Source organism: Corylus avellana, chromosome ca3 (assembly GCF_901000735.1).
Source record: "Corylus avellana chromosome ca3, CavTom2PMs-1.0".
NCBI classification, from domain to species: domain Eukaryota; kingdom Viridiplantae; phylum Streptophyta; class Magnoliopsida; order Fagales; family Betulaceae; genus Corylus; species Corylus avellana.
Window position 1 is genome coordinate 33088874 of NC_081543.1, and position 20026 is coordinate 33108899.

The 20026-nt window shown below is 37.9% G+C and overlaps 3 protein-coding genes across 3 annotated transcripts; 2 read left to right on the plus strand and 1 right to left on the minus strand.

The window, feature by feature from the left end:
* Positions 1-4: 4 nt before the first annotated feature.
* Positions 5-1189, plus strand: LOC132174460 (anther-specific protein LAT52-like; the record flags this gene model as incomplete). The annotated part of the gene is made up of 2 exons (XM_059586112.1): positions 5-80; positions 744-1189. Coding segments are annotated over 2 exons (408 nt in total), but the record flags the coding sequence as incomplete, so codon positions are not given.
* Positions 1190-6308: 5119 nt separating this feature from the next.
* LOC132175195 (ubiquitin-conjugating enzyme E2 36) lies at positions 6309-12339 on the plus strand. Its single transcript, XM_059587063.1, has 8 exons — positions 6309-6493; positions 6754-6781; positions 6960-7046; positions 8724-8782; positions 11218-11259; positions 11354-11427; positions 11817-11914; positions 12012-12339. The coding sequence occupies exons 1-8, from the start codon at positions 6458-6460 to the stop codon at positions 12047-12049; spliced, it is 462 nt and encodes a 153-aa protein (XP_059443046.1). The 5' UTR covers positions 6309-6457; the 3' UTR covers positions 12050-12339.
* A 2338-nt stretch (positions 12340-14677) lies between these two features.
* On the minus strand, positions 14678-19120 carry LOC132174775 (TPR repeat-containing thioredoxin TTL1). The gene is made up of 7 exons (XM_059586450.1): positions 17705-19120; positions 16875-17070; positions 16594-16775; positions 16170-16503; positions 15883-16087; positions 15680-15786; positions 14678-15546 (listed from the first exon to the last, which is right to left on the minus strand). The coding sequence occupies exons 1-7, from the start codon at positions 18664-18666 to the stop codon at positions 15394-15396; spliced, it is 2139 nt and encodes a 712-aa protein (XP_059442433.1). The 5' UTR covers positions 18667-19120; the 3' UTR covers positions 14678-15393.
* Positions 19121-20026: the final 906 nt, after the last annotated feature.

The window sequence follows — 20026 nt, forward strand, 5'->3', positions numbered from 1 at the left end:
CACATTCTCTGTTGAAGGAAAGGTGTACTGCGACACATGCCAGGTCATGTTTGAGACCAAGATTAGCGAGCCCATTGCAGGTAATTAAATCTCTTGTCAACAAAACTTTCTCTCAAAACTTCTTTTGGGGTCCCAAATCAATCTACCAAAGGCTAAGTAGTAGTTTTCAATTCATCAGCCTAAAAATTACATTTTTATTTTACAATACCGACGTTGCAATTTCAACATTAACTTCATAAAATGTACGTAAACTCCCGGTCGATTGACTAGGGGTCGATTGACTAGGGGTTTTAACATGCTCTATGAGAACTTGTGGTACTACATGTTTATAGAAGGCTAGGGGATATGATTGCCACAACCAGGGGGCGGAACTAAACTTTTAGGGCAGATGGGTGAAAAAAAAAATATATATAAAAAAATTTAATTTTATAGGGATTATCTCATAAAAACATATAATTTTTGAAGCATTTTGAAAATTTTGAGGAGACTACTCCCCGCAATACTTGTTATGGTTTCGCCCCGGGCCACAACAGTCAAACAATTTGGGCACTGATGTATATATATTTTCCATTAACTAGATAGATTTCGTTCATGTCTGCTCTGATATGGGGTGGCCGAGCAGCTACACCTCACCTATAATGGTGGTAACACGCACGGCCACCTCTATAAGTCGAGGGCGGCCTTGTAGCCACCCGTCTCTTTCATTGAGGGTCGTCATTTGCATAACCGCTCTTCTTTTGCAGGTGCTACGGTTCGCTTGGAATGCAGAAAGCGTTTCGGCGGCGGCTTGACATTCTCGGTTGAGGGTGTGACCGACAAGAATGGAAACTATAGTCTTCATGTGGAAGGAGATCATGAGGAAGAGATATGTACCCTTTTGCCCATCAAGAGCTCTAGGCCTGACTGCAATGAACAAATGGCTAATTATGGGAAAATAGTAGTTTCTCTTACCAGCAACTCCGGTGTATCCTCCAATGTTCGCTACGCCAACCCCCTTGGGTTCACGATTAAGGAAGCTCTCCCCGACTGCGTTAAAGTTCTTACTGACATGGGTTTCTTCCCTTCTCATGATTAACTGAAAAAGCATGCACCTTAATTTCCCTCCCTGCATTACTAAATCATTGAAATGTGTTCAATTGTAATGGCGGTTGTGGCAAACAATTAATATACAATAATTTACTTTCATATATATTGTTACACTTTATGTTCTAATTTCTTCTGTTTGTCGCTGTAAATTAGCGAGTGTTATTCGATGTATCTCACTCCAAGCGGATCTCGCATAGGTTGGACTCATTGTCCACGTCCAATGCACGATCTCACCAACTAGGCTACCGGAGTCTTCTTAGAATTTTCACGCTTCAAGTTTTAGGGTTCTTGATGGTAACCCTATAGATTATGTTATGGCAAAGCTCTCACTCAATTGCGCTTGTCACACTCGAATGCAATACAAATTTTAGGTCTCGTTTGGTTCGCGGAATGTCTAGTCAATTGGAAAAAGAATAGATATTACTAAGAATAGAAGAGTGTGTAACAGAATAGTTATTCCTATTCCTTAATTTGGTAACAACACATGCAAAAATTAGAATTGAATCAAAATTATGAAAACTCCCATATTATTATTATTATTTTCAAGCTCATAAAAAAAATTAAAAAACCTGAAATAAAATAGACAAAAGCGGTCTGGGGTAGCCGCGGCCACCTCGATAAGCAACAGGGTTGGCCATGGCCACCCCATAGGAGCTCCATGGGTGGCCACGGCCAGCCTATAGGAGCTCCATGGGTGGCCACGGCCAGCCTATAGGAGCTCTAGGGGTGGCCGCGACCACCCCAGAGGAGCTCTGAGGGTGGTCTCGGCCACCCCTGAAGCAAATTTGGGGGTGGCCGTAGCCACCCCAAGATGCGATGGGGTGGTCTCACCACCCCTAGACGGGTCGTGTGTGGTCCCTCGAGGCATCTGAGGGTGGTGCGACTACCCTCGACCTGTTCTGTGGGTGGTTGACCACCTCAATGGGTGGTCAAGCCACCCACTTTTATTTTTTTTTATTTTGTTTTAAGTTTTTTTTTAAAAATTATATGAGTATTTTTGAAATATGTATTATATCCTGTGTGTATAAGATTAATAGTCGCATGAGAATAAACTATTCCCAAGAATAGTGTGTTATCAAACAAAAGAATAGTTATACCTATGATTAGCTAGTCCATTCTAATGGTCTATTCCACAAACCAAACGAGACCTTAGTCTAGTTACCATAACGGTTCCCTAACTTTAATTTTATTGGAACTAGTGGCTCATATTAGAACATCAGTGGAAGGCCAAGTAGACGGGAGAGTGGGAGGATTTAGGGTTTTCTTATATATATGTTATGATGTAACCCTCAATCATTAATAGAAAAATACAGTCGCACTCTCTGTGGACATAGACACATTGCCGAACCACGTTAAATCTGTGTCTCAACTCTCTCTTAATCCGTCTCTTTTCGATTCTATATTGCTCATCATTGTTGTGCACAGTAACAAGAAGTTTCTTAACGCAGTTACTTGTCAAGCGCTTATCTAAGATCTCACATTCTGTGCAACTCTTACAAGTCTTATCTTAGCTAAGCTAAGGCAACATTCCCACACTTATTGATTAATAACTAATATACATACTTGTATTTATAAAACCTATTTTTAATAATACACCCGCATATGTATAAGTGAGTTAACGATTCAAACCGAACGAATCGAGTTGAATTTATTACAAGCCGAGGTCTCGATCATTATTGGAGGTGAGTCAATTTTAGCCGTACTAAGCCAAGCTGAATACAACCCCCACATAACCGTCCGTTAGATTAACGCATGCAAACAAAACATGCCTACTTTCGCTGGAAGTAGAAAGCTTTGTTGGGGCCTTTTCCACGCATATCGCCTATGCCAAGTTGTCAAGAATATACTCCATATATGACTTTCTTTCTTTTAATTTATACGTTCTTTTTTCAACTCTCTATATAATTAGAATTATTTGACATGTGATGAGTACCTTTCAAAAGGATAGATTCCATGTGGGTCTTTATTTGGAGGTTTTGCGATTCTCCAACCCCACTTGTAACAAAAATCAAAAGTTGTTGAGTAAGTTTTAACTTGAACCAAACAGAGAATTCAACAAGCTTAGCATTAAAAGAATGAAAATTCAACGCCCAAAAATGGTATATTCATCAAGCCTCTTGAAAAAAATATAAGATTGCCTTCTCTCGACCTTGAAAATTTTTCTTTACTTGTCATTAGAGAAATCGACATTATTGGCAAAAAATTTCAGAAAGATCGAAATTGATCAGTCAGATTACATCAACACATTGTCACGAACTCACGAGGGGCGTACGTATTTTAGTTTCTGTTTCAAACCTCATAGATTTAGGCTAAAAGAAGAAGAAGAAGAAGATGACAACGATTTCTCAAGGCGTTGAAGGTTTACAATTTTAAAATGTGTAATTTGAAAACGTAATTTTTAAAAATGCAATTAAGTGTTTAGCAAAATCACAGTTTGAATTTTAAAATTGCAGTTTAGCTTATAAAATCGTGCGTTTCAAAAACTCATTCCCTTACTTGCAATTTGAAAACATAATTTTTTCTACGTTTTTAAATCGTAATTTTATTAAAAATGTAATCCAAAACGATCCATTTTTTGCAGTTTGGTTTAAAATTGCAGTTTTTGTTTAAAAAATCGCAATGTCAAATGCACTCTTAAACTTTTAGTTAAAACGCTGCATTTAAATTATTGGCGTTTAATATGCTATTGCCTACATCACTCCAAAACGACGCGTTTGAGGTTTTTATATTAGTGCTGACTTCTCAACTTTGTTTCTATAGCGACAACAATATATAAGCTTAAGAAAATGACAATGGATATAAGGGGTACTGTAGAACGTACAATCATACCTTTTAGAGTTTCCCCTCCAAGTTTCTCCTTCAAAGTCCTTCATTTCTTTTACTAGAACTCCCTTTCTCACGCTATAACTATTCTTTTTTCAGAGTACTCAACTCACAACTCTCCATCTCTCGTCTCTAAAAAATGAAGAAGGCATTTTGCCTTCACTTCGTGTGCAAAATGTTTTGACATGGTGCACTAGTGTTTGAACGGGATATGCTTTCATTTGAATGGCATCGGGTCAAACACATTAAATTCACTTTAAGTTATCATCACATCACTCCATTCAAAAGTTGACATGTGGAAATATCGTTCCGATCGAATGGCACGTTAGCACATTTGAACGAGACTTGACGACTGACATTAAATTGAGCACCCAATCAATCTATTCCACACATGATGAAATCTTGGCCGTCCATCTCATTCGAAGATTTGATCTTGGCTTGACACTTGGAGATGGTCTGTCGTTCAAACATCATTTTCCACTATTCAAACGCGCTCCACCCAGGATTTAACAACCCACCCAAATACATAGCAAATCTTTTACATATCACTAGTTCAAGCCCGTGGTAACAATATGGTCTTTAAACTACATGTGTGCATATTGCATTAAACCACTAAACACACACACACTCACGTATTTTTATACCCTATTTAGTTGATAATTTAAGGTTTTGTAAAAGCACCCAAACAAGTTTTAAGGTGTTTAAATGCCCGGCTTGAAGATGTGGTAAATTAGGGTTTCAAAGCACTTACCTTTAGGGCTTCCAACCGTAATGATCGATCGTTCTTTAAAACCATTAAACGGTACAACTCTATACATAACGATTGATCATTACTTTAAAATGATTGAATGGTGGCGGTTTGCTTGCAAATGAAATTTGGCAATCTAGATTATGATTTGCATAAGAGTTGCCTTCTTCTATTTATGGTTAAAAGTTAGGTTTTTTGGATAGATAAGCTTGACCTTGCTATGAAAGGTGTGAACCATTAGTGCTAGCTTTCATTTTAAACCCTAAAACAATGTTTAAACACCTACCTTTCCACACCTAAGAACATTTCCTTGGTTGTTTAACAATGATAACATGATTATGGTAAGAAAGTTAGGACCTTTGGAGTTTTTAAGTTATGTTTGTAACTTTGATTATTTTTTAGCGTGTATGCATGTTGTGTGGATCCTCTAGGAGTGTGTGACCTCTTGGGGCCTTGGGTAAGTGATAGATAAGGTTTTGTTAGGATGAATTGGGGACATTATGGGGCATACAGATAAAAAGACTTGAAGAACGATCGAACGTTCTAGGTATGATCGAACGGTCCACGAAAGACGATTGATTGTTCTCGGCAGAAAGTGTAAAATTAGAGTTTTAAGTGCAAGATTATAATTTTTGCTTTGTATCGACTAATATTAGAGCATGGCTTGTAGAAATGAGAAGTTTGACCTTTTTGGTATGTTCGAGGTTGGATCCGAGTGTTCGAGGTAAGTAATTGCCAATGGAAATGCCAAAAATGTTTTGTTATTAGGCACATATATCTTATCTATAAATTGTGCATTTTGATACTCATGCGTTTCATAAATTATGTTGTTAGCTTAACACTTTACAACTAATGATTTACTACTGCATTGATATTTATTGTTTAACATTAAATAAACTATGTTTGGCTATTTATAATTGTTATGTGACGTACCACCCAAGAAAAAAGAGGAGCAAAATCAGAGGTACATACACACAAATATATGGACTTGACCAATAGCCCCATACTAATAGATTTTAGATTGCCTTGGATTCAATGGCTAGAGTTACTAGTGTGACCATCCACAAATGACGGTCACACTCTAGAATATCATTAGTGATATGGATCACCCGGGCTCGAATTTGGTTAGACCATTATGATGACTAGCTATTGTATCTCAGTGGGGCGCGGTGTTTTACAAAAGATTCTTACCAAGACACACCAACCTCATTGTAAGAAGGTTAAGGGTATGAATAGACTATATGCGAAAGGTTATGGATTATTAATAATTTAACAAAAAATCCTAATAGATGGGTGATATTTATATCTCTAACCTTCTTTTTTCTCTCAATTAAAAAGAATAAAAAATAAAATAAAACAGAATAGTTAAAGTTGGTAGCTAAAATTGAAAATAAAAAATAATTAAAATGAAATAAAAAATTATAATATTTTAAACTAAAATAATGAAAAAATTAATGTGAAGAAGGCCACTGTGAGTCTGAATACTCTAAAAGTAGAATCGCTGTTGGAGTAAACTAATCGAACAAACAGAATAACAAAAATAAAAATAAAAAATAAAAAATAATCAAACAAACTGAGAAAAAGTACAAAAAAAATTAAAAAAGAAAAAGAAAGAGAAGAAAATAAGAAAAAAGGGGGGGCCAAAATCATTTGTGTTTCGCGCAATAAAGCCTCCAGAAATTCGTCTAATCGTGCCTCCCTGCTTGGTGCTAGTTATTCTCTCTCTTTCTCTCTCTCTCTCTCTCTCTCTCTCTCTCTCTGAACCCTTCTGCGTTTTGCGTGCTCTGTAATCGACCTCGAATGGCCAACAGTAATCTCCCCAAAAGAATCATCAAGGTTTGTATCTCGATCTCCTTCTCGATCCCCCTCTCAATTTCCCTGATCCCTCTCTCTGTTTGGAAACCCAGAAAACCACACAAAACAGAGTGAAAAACTCGCTTAGACCGAGCTGTATCTTAGATTTTACAACAATTTTTCGTTTTCTTTTCTGATCTTTCTCAACAACCAAACGGAGCTCCAGGATTGGTTGTCTTTTTGTTTGCTTTTATGTGTGATTCTTGGTTGTTTTTGATCATGGTCTTTTCTTGATCTAACAGGAAACTCAGCGTCTCCTAAGTGAACCAGGTAATATTTTCACTTCGATTTTCAGTATTCTTTTCTATTTTTGTTTTTCTACGATAGCTTCAGAATCCTAAATATACATATACATTTGCGCGCGCGCACAATCACACAAGAAAAACATATTTATATGTAGGGTTTTAAGGGTTTTGTTGGCTATCTAATTTGTGATCTACGGTTTCAGCGCCAGGAATTAGTGCATCGCCGTCGGAGGACAACATGCGATATTTTAATGTAATGATTCTTGGCCCGACGCAGTCTCCATACGAAGGTAATTAGTTGGACGCGTGCAATTGGAACTTCTTGTTTATCTTAGTGTTGTATCTTGGTTGGCTATGCGTTCTTGAAGAAGTTTGCAGTTCTTTGAGACTGAATGCCAAAAGTATTTTGAAGAGTTCGTTGTTTTAGGTTGTTTCCAGATGTCAATATGCACTTTTGAATGAAATTTTTTGTGCACAGTTATGGGAAATGCCCGGCAGAACATTTTCTTTTTGAGGTGATATTTCCACCTTTGATATTAGAAAGCGGCTTTCAAAATGGGGTGGCCCTTAATTTTCATTACCTTTGCTTGCAAGTTCTGGCTCTATATATTGTGCGGAAGATCGATGTTAGAGACATGATGCAGGAATGCTAACTATATGTTTTTATGTTTTGATATATATACATATATATTTTTATAAGTACTCCTTGGTTTACATTTTCCTTTCTTAATCGTCTTAAAGGTCAATTAGTTTGGTTGAAAAATCTGAGTTATTATCTTAAATAGGCCATACATATGTAGCCGGTATCCTCCTGTACTGAAGAAATACATATATAAGTGGATTACCATATTTATGTACCAATGTGTTATAGATCATCCCACATTTACATTATGTCCTGACAGTACATCAATAATTTATTTTTTCTTCATTTTTAAAAATTAAAATTGAGATAAACATTCTTATAAAATCCAATTTTAACTTAGTTGAAGGCCTTTTATTTAATATAAAACAGAGCAGGTTATGCGATTGTTTCTTATTCATTCGTGATTATCTGAGCCACCTCTTGTTTACTGTGTTGGGAGCAAATTGTATTAGTGATTCTCTCTCTCTCTCTTTGCTTTTACATAAATGCTCTTCCAAGTGGTTATAAGAGCTAGTGGTTTCTTTTGAGTGATATAGCTTTCTGTTTGTCATTTGATAGAAATGAGAAGTAGTGTGGTTTTGAGCTCCCTGCCATAAATTTCGTTCGACTATATCAATTGATAATCATGCTATTGGAATACCCATGGAAAGAGAGGCTAAACAAGGATATGATAAGCCTTTCACTGTTTAATTTGGGAGCCTTAAAGATCTCACCTTGGGAAGGGCATATGTTGCTTATGCTGGGAATATGTTTACAATCTTGTGAATAATTGTGGGCTTTGCTGATGTATGGCATCAACAATATGTAACTGCATGAGCGTGGAGTGGCTTGCTGCTTGAGAAAGCATCTGTAAAGATCGATATTGAGACAGGTGTTGAAGCAATTAGTAACACATCCGCATATGCTTTGGGTTGTGATGCTATATGCAAAATTGATTCCTAGATAATTATCATATTGCTGCCAGTTTGTAAGTCCTTAGATTTCTATTATCAACTATGCTGTATTACTGTTGCAGTAACTTTTTAAAATTTGAGAAAGTTGCCTTTTTGTGCATTGTATTGATTAAATTTGTTCTGTGGTGGAACTGAGATAAACAGAAGTAATAGTATGTCGGAACTTGTTTATATTTTGATATTTTAGAGGGCAAGAAAATCCAATTATTACATTTTTCTTTTTTAGTCAAGATGTTGTCATTAGTGGTCTGTCTTGAGAAATTTACTTGAGGGGTAAAGTAAACAATCTCCTTTCCTTGCTCTCTCTCTCTCTAATATAATTTTCACTTTTTAGCAACATAATGTGTTCTCTTTTTGAAATATCTATTCAGGAGGGGTTTTCAAGTTGGAACTATTTCTTCCTGAAGAATATCCAATGGCTGCTCCCAAGGTACTTTGATTTGGGTTCATTTCCATCTGCACTGGGCTTTCTTGCGTTTGTTGGATGATGCTGTTTTCATTGTACATTTGGCTGTTGCCTTTGATAAATAAAGCACATTCCATTAAATGGTTAAAAGCTAGAACCTACTGCTGAGTGTGTGCTAAAATAACATTGCCGAGGGTAGAGTAGTATTTAGTCTTAACATGCAATGACACAAAGTATAAATATTTTATGCCACATTGTTTGATATTTGTATGTTCATTTGAGAAACCTTGTCTTTCTGACCTTTACATCATCAGTATGTAGAGATTTATACTTATCAAGAAAAAAAATGTAGAGATTTATCGAATACATATTCTGAAATCCATTTTCAAAAAAAAAATGTTGACGTTCATTTGTTCCAAGCATTTATTGAATTCTTTATGCTTTATGCTTTGAAATTTGGTGATATTCAATACCTTCTTGGTTGGTATAGCTAAAAGATGGAGTTTATACCAGACTGTTGAGAGTGCTTCAAACAGTGTATTGAAGCTTAGGATCATAAATGTCCCCTGAAAGAATAGTTTTTGTAGGACACTAAGGTTATGTATTGATGGAGAAAAGAGACTTTAGCATTTTTGGGTTTCTGTTTGGGTTTATTAGATGTCAACAGAGAATATCTAGTGCAGGCTCAAGAAATTGAGTAAGAGCAGGTGGAGGAAGAAAATCTACTAAAGAAATTGAAGAAGTTGATGGAAGTTTGAGATAATATGTACAAAGAAAACCAATTATCTGCTCTCTCTCTGTGAGTCAAATTGAAGGTGATCAAGAATCTTTTGGTGTGATTTAGAATTGCTTCAGAAGGAATACACCTTTCAGGGTTGCTTAAGCATGCCTAGGCACACTTGAAGTGCAAAGTGCTGGGAGAAAAAACACATTTAAGTCCTGATGCGAAGAGCATGTAATTTCAAGTACCTAAAGTGCAGAAAGCTGCATATATATATATATATATATATATATATATATAGAGAGAGAGAGAGAGAGAGAGAGAGAGAGAGAGACTACACACTCCCACTCTCACACTCCTAAGTTCATACACCTAGACGTGGGACTGAAAATCACCATTGGATTTGAAACCAATTCAAACTCATTATTGATTAGTTGTACCAACTCTCTTCTTAGGGTGTACTGCACTACACGTAAGTATGTTTTTCTTATTTGAAGTCAAGAAGAAAGACACCACCAAAAGTTCAAGATGCCATTTCAAACAAGCATTTTTGTTAGCTCTCTGTTTCACTTAGAAACAAAGTGTAGATTTAGTGTTTTGATTGTTTAGTAGAGTAGTATGTTATCACATTAGTTATCATAAACTTCAGTAGTTTTGTATTGAATACTGTATTTATCATCATTTGACAGTTTAGTTATGTGGCATTGATTCAACAAGAAGATCCTGCAGGGGAGAATGCTTATCTAGTAGACCTGAAGAACAAAAATGACGTGACATGTATTTGAAAAATATGTGCTTTACTTCGATGAGGTGCACGCTTCCGCCTTGCACTTAGGCTCCATGAGGCCTTTAAGATTTAAAGCATCTGTTATAGAGAGATTATCTAGTTGTTTGGGGACCAATTTTAGATAAAATTTCACTTACAGATAGCCTCACATTGGTTTTTTGGGGGTGAAATCGTCCTGAGCAAGATTTCTAATAATTTTGAACCTGGTTATTGTCTTGTCTTTTCCTGGAAACATTTCTTTCCCAAATGATGTCTGGAAATGTTTAATGCATGGAGTAGGGGCTCATTTAATTTTAAGATTCGATGTTCTGAAGAAAATGACTCCATGGTTTTTTTATACTTGGAATTCTATCTTGCTGAACCTCTTTTAGCCATTTCAACCTTTGTTTTTGGAGTATATCCCTATGTTGGTAGATGACTGCACATGCAATCTGGGATTGAATCATGGATGGCTTGGTTTATTATGGGATATAATCATGGTATTAATAGCTACGAGAACTTGTTGATGTCACCCAGGGCAGTGGAAAGGGGTTTCTGTGTTCATGATACAGACTCGGCTGTTGTTGGGGTGGGATTGAGGTGCTTTATGGTTTCATATCCTGTAAAACAAACTCTTAAGAAATATATAGGATTGGCAGATCAGGGCAGATTGGCACCCTAGAAGTCACCCTGTGAGACTCATTGGCTGGGCAATATCGAGTTTGTTTTCCCTGCTGTATATTGTGCTATGTCTCTTGTCATATTTTACCTGTGTCCCCCTGGTGCTAACATTATACAACTGATGTGTGCTTCTACATTTGTGTGCATCTATTGGTCAATGGTTTCTCCCTTACTGTACCCCTTTTCGTAAATGGTTATGTTTGTGTGCACTTGTTTTTGTAATGTGTTCAATCTACCTTGTTTTCCTAGTCGTATGCATTTGCTGAGTTAAAACTATATTCTGTGTTACAGGTCCGATTTCTGACCAAAATATATCATCCTAACATTGACAAGGTAGGCTATGTTTGGTAATACTTTTGTACTCTTTTTAAGTATCATTAGTTATTGTTATATCTTGTGCCTCTTATGAAGCGAGTTATCTATGCAGCTTGGAAGGATTTGCCTTGATATTCTGAAAGACAAATGGAGCCCTGCTCTCCAAATAAGAACTGTACTTTTGAGGTATAATTAGCTAATGATCTGATAACTGTATCTATGCGCATGGTCTGGAATCTGTTCTCCTGAACAAAATTGCTTGTAGGAAACAATTCATGGGCACATTAATTGCTCTTCGTAATATCAGAAAAAAATTGATTGACATATTATTTATATCCATGGGGAATTAAAAAAAAAAGGTCAAAAATATTTTTCAGCTGTTCATTTTAATTATCTTTCCCTTGTCAATCCAGCTTTGACCGACAGTAAAGTTTGAGAAAATTGATATTCCTTTGGAGAAAGCTACAGTATATGAGTTTGCATTATTTAGCAGACTTTTTAAGTATGTGTTTTTGTGGAGAAAAACTGAAATTGATAATATTGAAGTTGTTGGGATTGTTTTTTTTTGTATATAGCATTCAAGCACTTCTGAGTGCCCCAAACCCTGACGATCCACTTTCTGAAAACATTGCCAAGCATTGGAAAACAAATGAGGCTGAAGCTGTTGAAACAGGTAATTTTGTTAGTCTCCACTTATCAGTTTCTTTAATTGAGGTAGTCGAATTAAAGTTCTCTCTTTCTTTGTGTTGTATTACCATTGAACATTGCAGCGAAGGAGTGGACCCGTTTATATGCGAGTGGTGCCTGATGACATGGTGGAAACTTTTGCTTCCCCAAAATGACATTAATGAAATGTATGCTATTCACTGTCAATTTTAAATGAAATTTGGGACAATTGATCTTTGAACGATCGTTATTTTGATATTCTCTCAAAGCTTCTAGTGGCCACTTGTTAATTGTTTTCCTCTAAATGAAGCATTGTGGAACTTGTGTAATATGTTCGGCCATTAATCTGGCAAAATATTATATATAATCATCACTTCTAGGTTGCTTTGGCCAAAATTATTATGCCATGTATTAACTAGATGTTTTGACCTATCTGTTGATCTTCTCCATTAATGCTCCACCCTTATGTGTTATATAAAAGCATTTTATACATTGCTATGGATGTTTTTTGAAGCCACTGTCTGTCTTGCGGCCCTTTTCTGAAAATAATATATATATATTATGAAAATTATTTTTGGTATTGAAGTGGAAGCTTCTGGAAGCTTTGGACGTGTGAAACCAATCCTGTTCTTCAAGTTGACCTTGGCATCTGTTCTACAAATCATTGAATGTCAAATGGCAACTGTTCTGGTTTTGTTCCTCGTGTCCACAAAGGGTGCAATAGACATTTGGACGATGCCACAAGCATCCAACTTATTTTGAGTATTTTCGAATTGAATTGTATGATGCTGTGTTTTCCAAGAATGCCCGTTTTGATCGGTATACAAATGGGATTGAGATTCACAACTATTAGCTTGCAAGCAATCTTTGCGGCAAGAATGCCCGTGTTAAATCTTTGGATCTCAATCTGGTTTTTTATAGCGTAGAAAAAGACTAATCCCCAAGTTTAGCTATTGCACCCTATATTTCTTTCTGAAAAAACTCCAATTTAGATGGTTCTGTTAAGCTTGCCTTTGTAAATTTTCAATCTCTTCTTCAGCGAGCTTCCCTAGTTAGCTCTCAACTCCAACTTGAGCCTCGCCAACTTGGTGTATAGCGATCCTCCATACTTTTCTCAACCAAAAAGTAAGAATCTGAATGGTTTCGTAACTCGAGGCATCTTTAACAAGCTTCACTACCATGGAAGAGTTATTAGAAACTCCAATCGGCAGCAATTGAGCCACAGAGCCTAGGAATAAGTTCTCCCACTTGATACTATCTAAGAGTATAATTCTCTCCTCTTTTGTTTGACCAACTATAAAAACTGCCCATCAAATCTCAGATCTTCCACATATGAAATACTCGACCCAAATTGCTTATTATCCAAAAATTTAAGGTGAACCTTTTGGATAGTAGCGAGATAACGATGAATGCCCTGCCCATATAGTTGAGGGCTTGAGGCTTTTAAATGTGCACCACTTAATGGTGCCATACATTGTTCACTATGTTTCAAAACCCTAATTTGGGCTTTTTTTTCGCTATTGCTTCAAAGATCCATCCCAAGGCTTATCCATGAAGAGCCATGAGACAACAAATTACTTACAAGGAAGGGTGTTTGTATTACCATTGAATATGTATAATCTAATGAATTTCAAAAAAGATAGAAGAATAACACACCAAATGCATATCTATTTTCATATTGCTAACCATGTTTAAATTTATGAGTTTATCTGATATTTATGCGAAAAATAATTCGAGCACCCCAAATTTAACTGTGCTACGCAGATTAACTTAGTTGCTTGAGTGCACAGATTTCTTTTAATTATCCCAACATATATGGAAGAAAAAAATTGCAAATGCAAAAGGTTTTTAATTCAGAACCCAACTTATCAGATAAGAGATGATTACTCTTGGTGAATAATTTGGGAAACACGTGATTTTCACATGCATTTTTAACACTGCAACCATTTTAAACATAAAATAATAGTGAATATTGGATAGTAGCACACGAGTAGTATTATGCCACATCAGCATGACGTGATTATGGTGTGAAAAACATCAATTTTCTTTTACACAAGATATCCTCATACTCTTCACAAAACATATTTTCAAATTGGAATTAAATAGCCGTTGACAAATCCATGCACCGAATTTCCTTTTTTGGGGGTGGATTAATTGTTTGAAAATCAAAAGCGATCCAAACGCTTGTAAAGTTAGTAGTAAGGAGGGTTTTTTTTTTTTCTTTTTTTTTTGGATGCAAAGCAAAAACGAATTGTCCGGTAGCCAATCAAGGGGCTCAACGCCGTTGAGAGAAACAAGAAAAAGATGACAAAACTCAATTCCAACGGCACACACCTACGTGGCCACCCCTCCGCTGATTAAGGTCCACTAAATTGACGGTGGTCACCGCACACATTACATCGCCGACCAATTGCACTTTTTGACCTCCTTAATTACGCGGAAGAGAGAGAGAGAGAGAGAGCACTTTAAATGCCCACATGTGAACATCAACCACCACCTCTCACACGGATTCCTCTCTCTCTCTGTCTCTCTCTGCCCCCACATTAAATCTTCTAAAGTACCCATTAAAGGTTATAATATAAGTTTATTGTTGAATAAACGAATAATTAGTGGGTGACAGAAGAATTACAAGCAAATGGAAGAGAGAAGAGCAATGAATGTGTCAACTACCCCAATCCACCCTTTCTTTATTTGAAAACACATGTACTTTCTGGTTAGCAGATTCATGGCAATGCAGCTGGAATTAAAGAGAGCTTGAGAGAAATGGAAATTGTAGGGGAAAAATTGGGAATTTTTTTATTGATGGAATTGTTTAGGAGAAGAAACAACAACAACAACAATAATAATAATAATAATAATAATAATAATAACAACATCATATTCATCCTTCTTTCTCTAACCCAGTAAGTACCCACCACACATCCATCCAATCTCCCTCTCATGGCTTCCAATTCTTTTTTTTTTTTGTTTTTTTTTGTTTTTGTATATATCATCACATATATACATGTACAGAGATCCTCTTCTACCAGCCAGCCACCTCTCTCTCTCTCTCTCTCTCTCTCTAGAATTTAATTAAATTTTACATACTTTCAATGTTTTTCTCTGGGTGAAAGTGGGAAAACAAGAACGGGGGGGCTGGCCTAAATGAAAGTGAAAAAAGAAATGATCCGAAAATCAAAAGAAGAAAAACAAAAATACATAGGGGTTGTTGGGAGGAAGAAAATGGAACCAGAGGGCAATGAGGAATGAATGAATAAATAAAAACTGCAAAAGGAACTAAGCTATTTTTCTCTGGGTTCCACTGGCATTGGCTGCTAATGATAATATTATTTTGTTCTTCTGATTATGACACAGGTATCTGTAAACCTTATACGGTGGGGAAGATGGATTGGAAGAGTTCCAATGAAACTGGGGGGATTTTGGGCAGCAAGAAGAAAATATGCAAAATGGGCAGAGAAGCAGTACAGTTAAAGAGACAATTTTGTTCTAAAAGCTGTAATGCCTCACCGAATGTTCTAGCACATCACGACTTGGGCGCACAATCTCCTTCACCCGGACACCATTTTTGTAAATCTTGAAGGTCGGAACAAACCTCACATTCTCAGCACTTGCCACTGTTGGGCTCTCTTCAATATCCACCTATCAACAAAACACCATGGAAAGTTTGCATAATAAGAAGGTTTGGAAATTTCAATTTCCTCCTTTCTTTTATTTCTCTCCCAATTCATAAAACTAGTATTAGCAAGTACACAGACAGTTGGGTCATTTTTACCTTGAGGAAATTAATGGATGGGTAGCGGCTGCATAATGTGTCCACGAAAGGAGATATTTGCTTGCATTGCAAGTCAGAGGCCGCGTTGAAATGAACAACCGACACGCCTGCAAATTTAAAGTTTTATTATTGCTTGTGTTGAGAACATTGCAAACTGATTGTATTTTCAGGAAGGAAAATACTAAAGTTTTGAGAAGGGCTACCTGGTAGAGATATTGCAGCTCTGAACTGCTCATGACCTGATACTTCCTCCACTTCGCCACCAAACTTCATATTATAAACTTCTTCCCCACGGGATTTCTTCAATGCGACTTGAGCATGGAATAATGATTCTGCAACTTCATTGTCATCAGGAAGTTCCATCCTCAAGACCTCATAATCTCTCACAGCGTCCACCCACCTTTCCAACTACAATCCATCATCCACAGTAAGTAACAAGGTAAACCATACAAATTTGAAAAATGCACAAATAGAGCAAAATTGAAAGTACCTTGCTGTTTGAGGCAGCCCTTCGAAGAAGGGCTTTTGTGTAAGTAGGTTGGATGCTTAAGGCATGGTTGCAGTCCTCAACGGATCGCTCCCACAGCCCAAGCTTAAACCAACAAGCTGCCCTATTGCAGTAAAGAAGAGAATTGGAAGGGTCAAGCCTGAGACCTTCACCATATGCAGAGCAAGCTTCAGTGAACCTCTCAGATTTGAAGAGATCATTGCCACGCGCACGAGCTCTTGACACCAACTTAACATTTTTAAGCATCACTGCAACTTCAACATTCCGGGCATCAATCTGCCCAGCTTTCTCAGCAGCTGTAACTGCATTCTCAAACCTGCAATACATCCATCATCCATTCTTCACTCTCCTACAAAACCCTTTTGCCCTCCTATATATCTGACAAAGCTTAAATTTCTCAACTCACCTTCCCAATGCCATCTCAATCTGAGCTTGGACAAAGTATAGATAAGCTTCAGAAAGCATCCCAAAGAATCTACTCTGTGAGCAGGTGGTAGATGGTTCTAGTTTGGGAATATTTGATAGGCTTGATTCTGCATCATCAATTTGGTGGAGCTTTAAAAGGGCTTCCGTTCTACACATAAAGAGCTGTAAATTCAATTTGAACCAGTTCAGCCATTTATTAATGTGGCCTGCAACCAATTTCTTAAACCACACTAAAGAAAAATATTAGAAATGGGTTTCTACCTGTGGAGAAAAATCAGCTCCAGCAGCAATGGCAGCATCACCTTCCCTCAAAGCACTCTTCCAATCATTAATCCTCCGGGCATCTGTGCATTTGTTTAAATGCTTCTCTACTGCCTGCAACTTCTGCAACTCTGCCGGATCTAGCTGCACTCCTGGAATACAAAGGTGCCTCCTGGCATTCTCAACCTGCCCTAACCTGTTATGAAATTGAGTTAAGACAGGTACACAGAAAATTTGAAATATGAATCATAATTCACCTACCTTATTTTATCAAGTAATCACCAAAAGACCAGAATCAAACAAACTTGATGAAATCAACCAGCACAAGACTAACACAAATGAAGTTCCATTGGGCCATTAGAGATATAGATAAATCACAAATCTATAAGCATCAATAGAAGGATTGCATTGTCCTAAAATACAGATATATGTTCATATGAGTTCAGATTTTTTTTTTAAACAACTTTCACAGCATATAATACAGAAATTATCTAATCCAAAGATCTTGAACTGAATTTCTCATAACATTAACCAAAATCAAGCGACAACAACCAGAGGACGATTATAAATAACAAAAAACCCATTTAAAACGCTCAATACCCAGATTCAAACACAATGATTCCAACTTCCAAGCAACTTTGCTCCTACCTATAATCATAGTAAAACCAGAAAGATCAGAAACAGACCCACAAAATGCATTAGCCAAAAAACCAACGACAACACGACATGAACTAGATCTAACAACAAAAGAGGAAGACCCATCCCCACCAATGCAGGCCAAAACAACGAACTAAAGAAGCAAAAAGAACTCAACTTGAAGCATGACCCACCTAAGAAAAAGAGATGCCAAGCGATGGTGAGCCCTCCCATAATTGGGATCCAACCTCACCGCCTCCTCGCACTCCCTCACCGCCTCCCCAAGCCTCCCTAAACCCGTCAATGCTGCCGCGCGGTTGCTCCGGTACGCTGCATTGCCAGGCGAAAGCGCAATTGCCCGATCGTACAATCTCAATGCCTCCCCAAAATGGCCCCTTTTGTACTGCTCGTTCCCTGCCCTCTTCACCTCCTCCGAATCCGCACCCACCATTACTTTCCTCACATACTCTCCGCCACCGCTCGACCGCATGGTTGTGGGACTTGCATTTGCGTTAGCGTTTGCCGACTCCTTGGGACTCACACCGCCCCGCATTATGCTCCCGTGCCCGTAATTGCCCGACCCGGATCCTAACACGTCGGTTCTGGAGCTCCGGTTCTGAGCCATACCCGTTTTGAGGATTTTCCCGGACGGGCAGATGTTGCCGGTGGGAAGGACATTTAGCAGCGGTGAATTCACGGAGCTTTGGATTTGAGCATGGCTCTGACCCGAGTATATTAGCGGGGGTGTGGATCCGGAATCGGATCTGTTATGACCCGGTTTGAAATTACGGGCGGTTGCGCTGGATCGGAGACTGTCACCGGCCGTGGGACTGCTCTCGCTGGACCCGGAGAGCTCCCCGGAGTGGTTGTTGGGGCCGGAGTCGGGTCTTTTCGCGGGCTGGTTCTGGCCGTTTCGGCCGGATAACGATCCAGACGAGCTGGAGCTACTACTAGTGGTGGTGGTGGTGGTGGTGGTAGTGGCGGTGAGTCCACTGCTGGTGGGTCCGGCATGCCGGATCCGGAGAGGCGAAACCGGCGAGCCCAGATCGAGCTCTCGGAAATCAGGCTTATTAACCTCGCAACTCAGCGAGTCCCGGAAGCGATCGTTGAGCGCGTCGAGCCCCGGCTCCGAAATGGGCTTCCCGGAATGCGACATTTTCCCACAAACCAAACAAAACCCAAAGCTCCAAATTTTCAAAAAACTTTGCCCCTCTCTGTCTCTCAAAAAAAAAAAAACTCCCCTTTTCTTCTCCTCTCACTCTCTATCTCCCTTCCTCTTTCTCAGCAATGTGCGTGAATGAAAGTACGAACAATATACAGATAGAGAGTCAGAAGAAGAAGCTTTGAAGAATACATGAACGAAAACACAGAGAGAGAGATAGAGAGAAAGAGATGGGGATCTCGTGATATAAAAGGAAGAAGCAAAGAATGAATGTGAGTGTTAGAAGCGTCTTGAGAGAGAGAAAGAAAAGGGTTTTTACAGAAGAAAGGAAGAAGAAGGAAAGAGAAAGAAAAAAGAGAGAGAGCTCTTTTATATTTTCTTCGTTTTCTTTCCCCTCTTCACCTGCTTCTTCACGAGACAGGTTTCACTTCTCCCCTCTCTCTCTCTCTCTCTCTCTTTCTTTATTATTTTCTTCCCATCTCTTCCATCGTACCCTACTCTTCCTCCACAATTCGCTTTATTTCTTGTTTTTTTGTTTGGATCCCCATCTCACTCTCGCTCCACCCACTGTGACACTCACTCTCCACTCTCTCCCCCATAAACCTCACTCTATCCATGTATTGTTTTTGTCATCTTCCATATCAATAAAATATATTAATTTTATTTCTCTTTCTTTTCCAAACTTCAATTGTTTTTTTTTTCCCAGAAAGAAGTTACCTTAATCGTTAAAAACATTCCATAAAAAGCCACAGATATTTCACACGCGCTAATCCCACGCGCCGACGAGTTACTGATAAAATGCCATGATTTGTGTTTTTCCCCGATCTCTTTTATTATTGCTGCCTTTCTTTGTGCACTCTTCCTGCAAAAATATTAACTCCACTCTTACACCGGCGTACTAGTCCCCAAACAAACAAGTCCGGTTCCACATGGCGATGTGGCACTGATATGGGCCCCACCTACGTAGGCCCCCACATAGATCAAATCCTAATCAAAGAGTCTGTGGATCGTCAGATTTTGTGGCGCTTCATTAATATGGGTGTGCTGCCAATGCATCAAAACCCTCCGGAGTGTTTACATTTACTTAATTAGCCTTCACATTTAGGTTTCCATATTAGTCAAAGGTCAAATTGTCAAAATGCTATACACATTCAATTTTTTTTTTCTTTTTAATTTTTGAGTATATTTCTTGACAGAACAGTAATTTAAATAGAATTTTACTGTCACGTCAAGAAATATACTTTTAAGAGCGTTAAAGTAAAATTGTGTATTTTTGTAATAGTCAAAAGATTGTTTCATCATAACAAACTAAGGAATTAATTAATTGCTACAGTTCTCAGTAAATTTGACAAGT

Bases quoted from the DNA above. Each gene is read 5' to 3' on its own strand.
- LOC132175195 (XM_059587063.1), top strand. From the start codon at position 6,458: ATGGCCAACAGTAATCTCCCCAAAAGAATCATCAAG. The intron at 6,782-6,959 runs GTAATATTTTCA...CTACGGTTTCAG, and splicing joins GCGTCTCCTAAGTGAACCAG to CGCCAGGAATTAGTGCATCG. The intron at 8,783-11,217 runs GTACTTTGATTT...TCTGTGTTACAG, and splicing joins ATCCAATGGCTGCTCCCAAG to GTCCGATTTCTGACCAAAAT.
- LOC132174775 (XM_059586450.1), bottom strand. From the start codon at position 18,666: ATGTCGCATTCCGGGAAGCCCATTTCGGAGCCGGGGCTCGACGCGCTC. The intron at 17,071-17,704 runs GTGGGTCATGCT...ATTTCATAACAG, and splicing joins TTGGCATCTCTTTTTCTTAG to GTTAGGGCAGGTTGAGAATG. The intron at 16,504-16,593 runs GTGAGTTGAGAA...GATGTATTGCAG, and splicing joins ATTGAGATGGCATTGGGAAG to GTTTGAGAATGCAGTTACAG.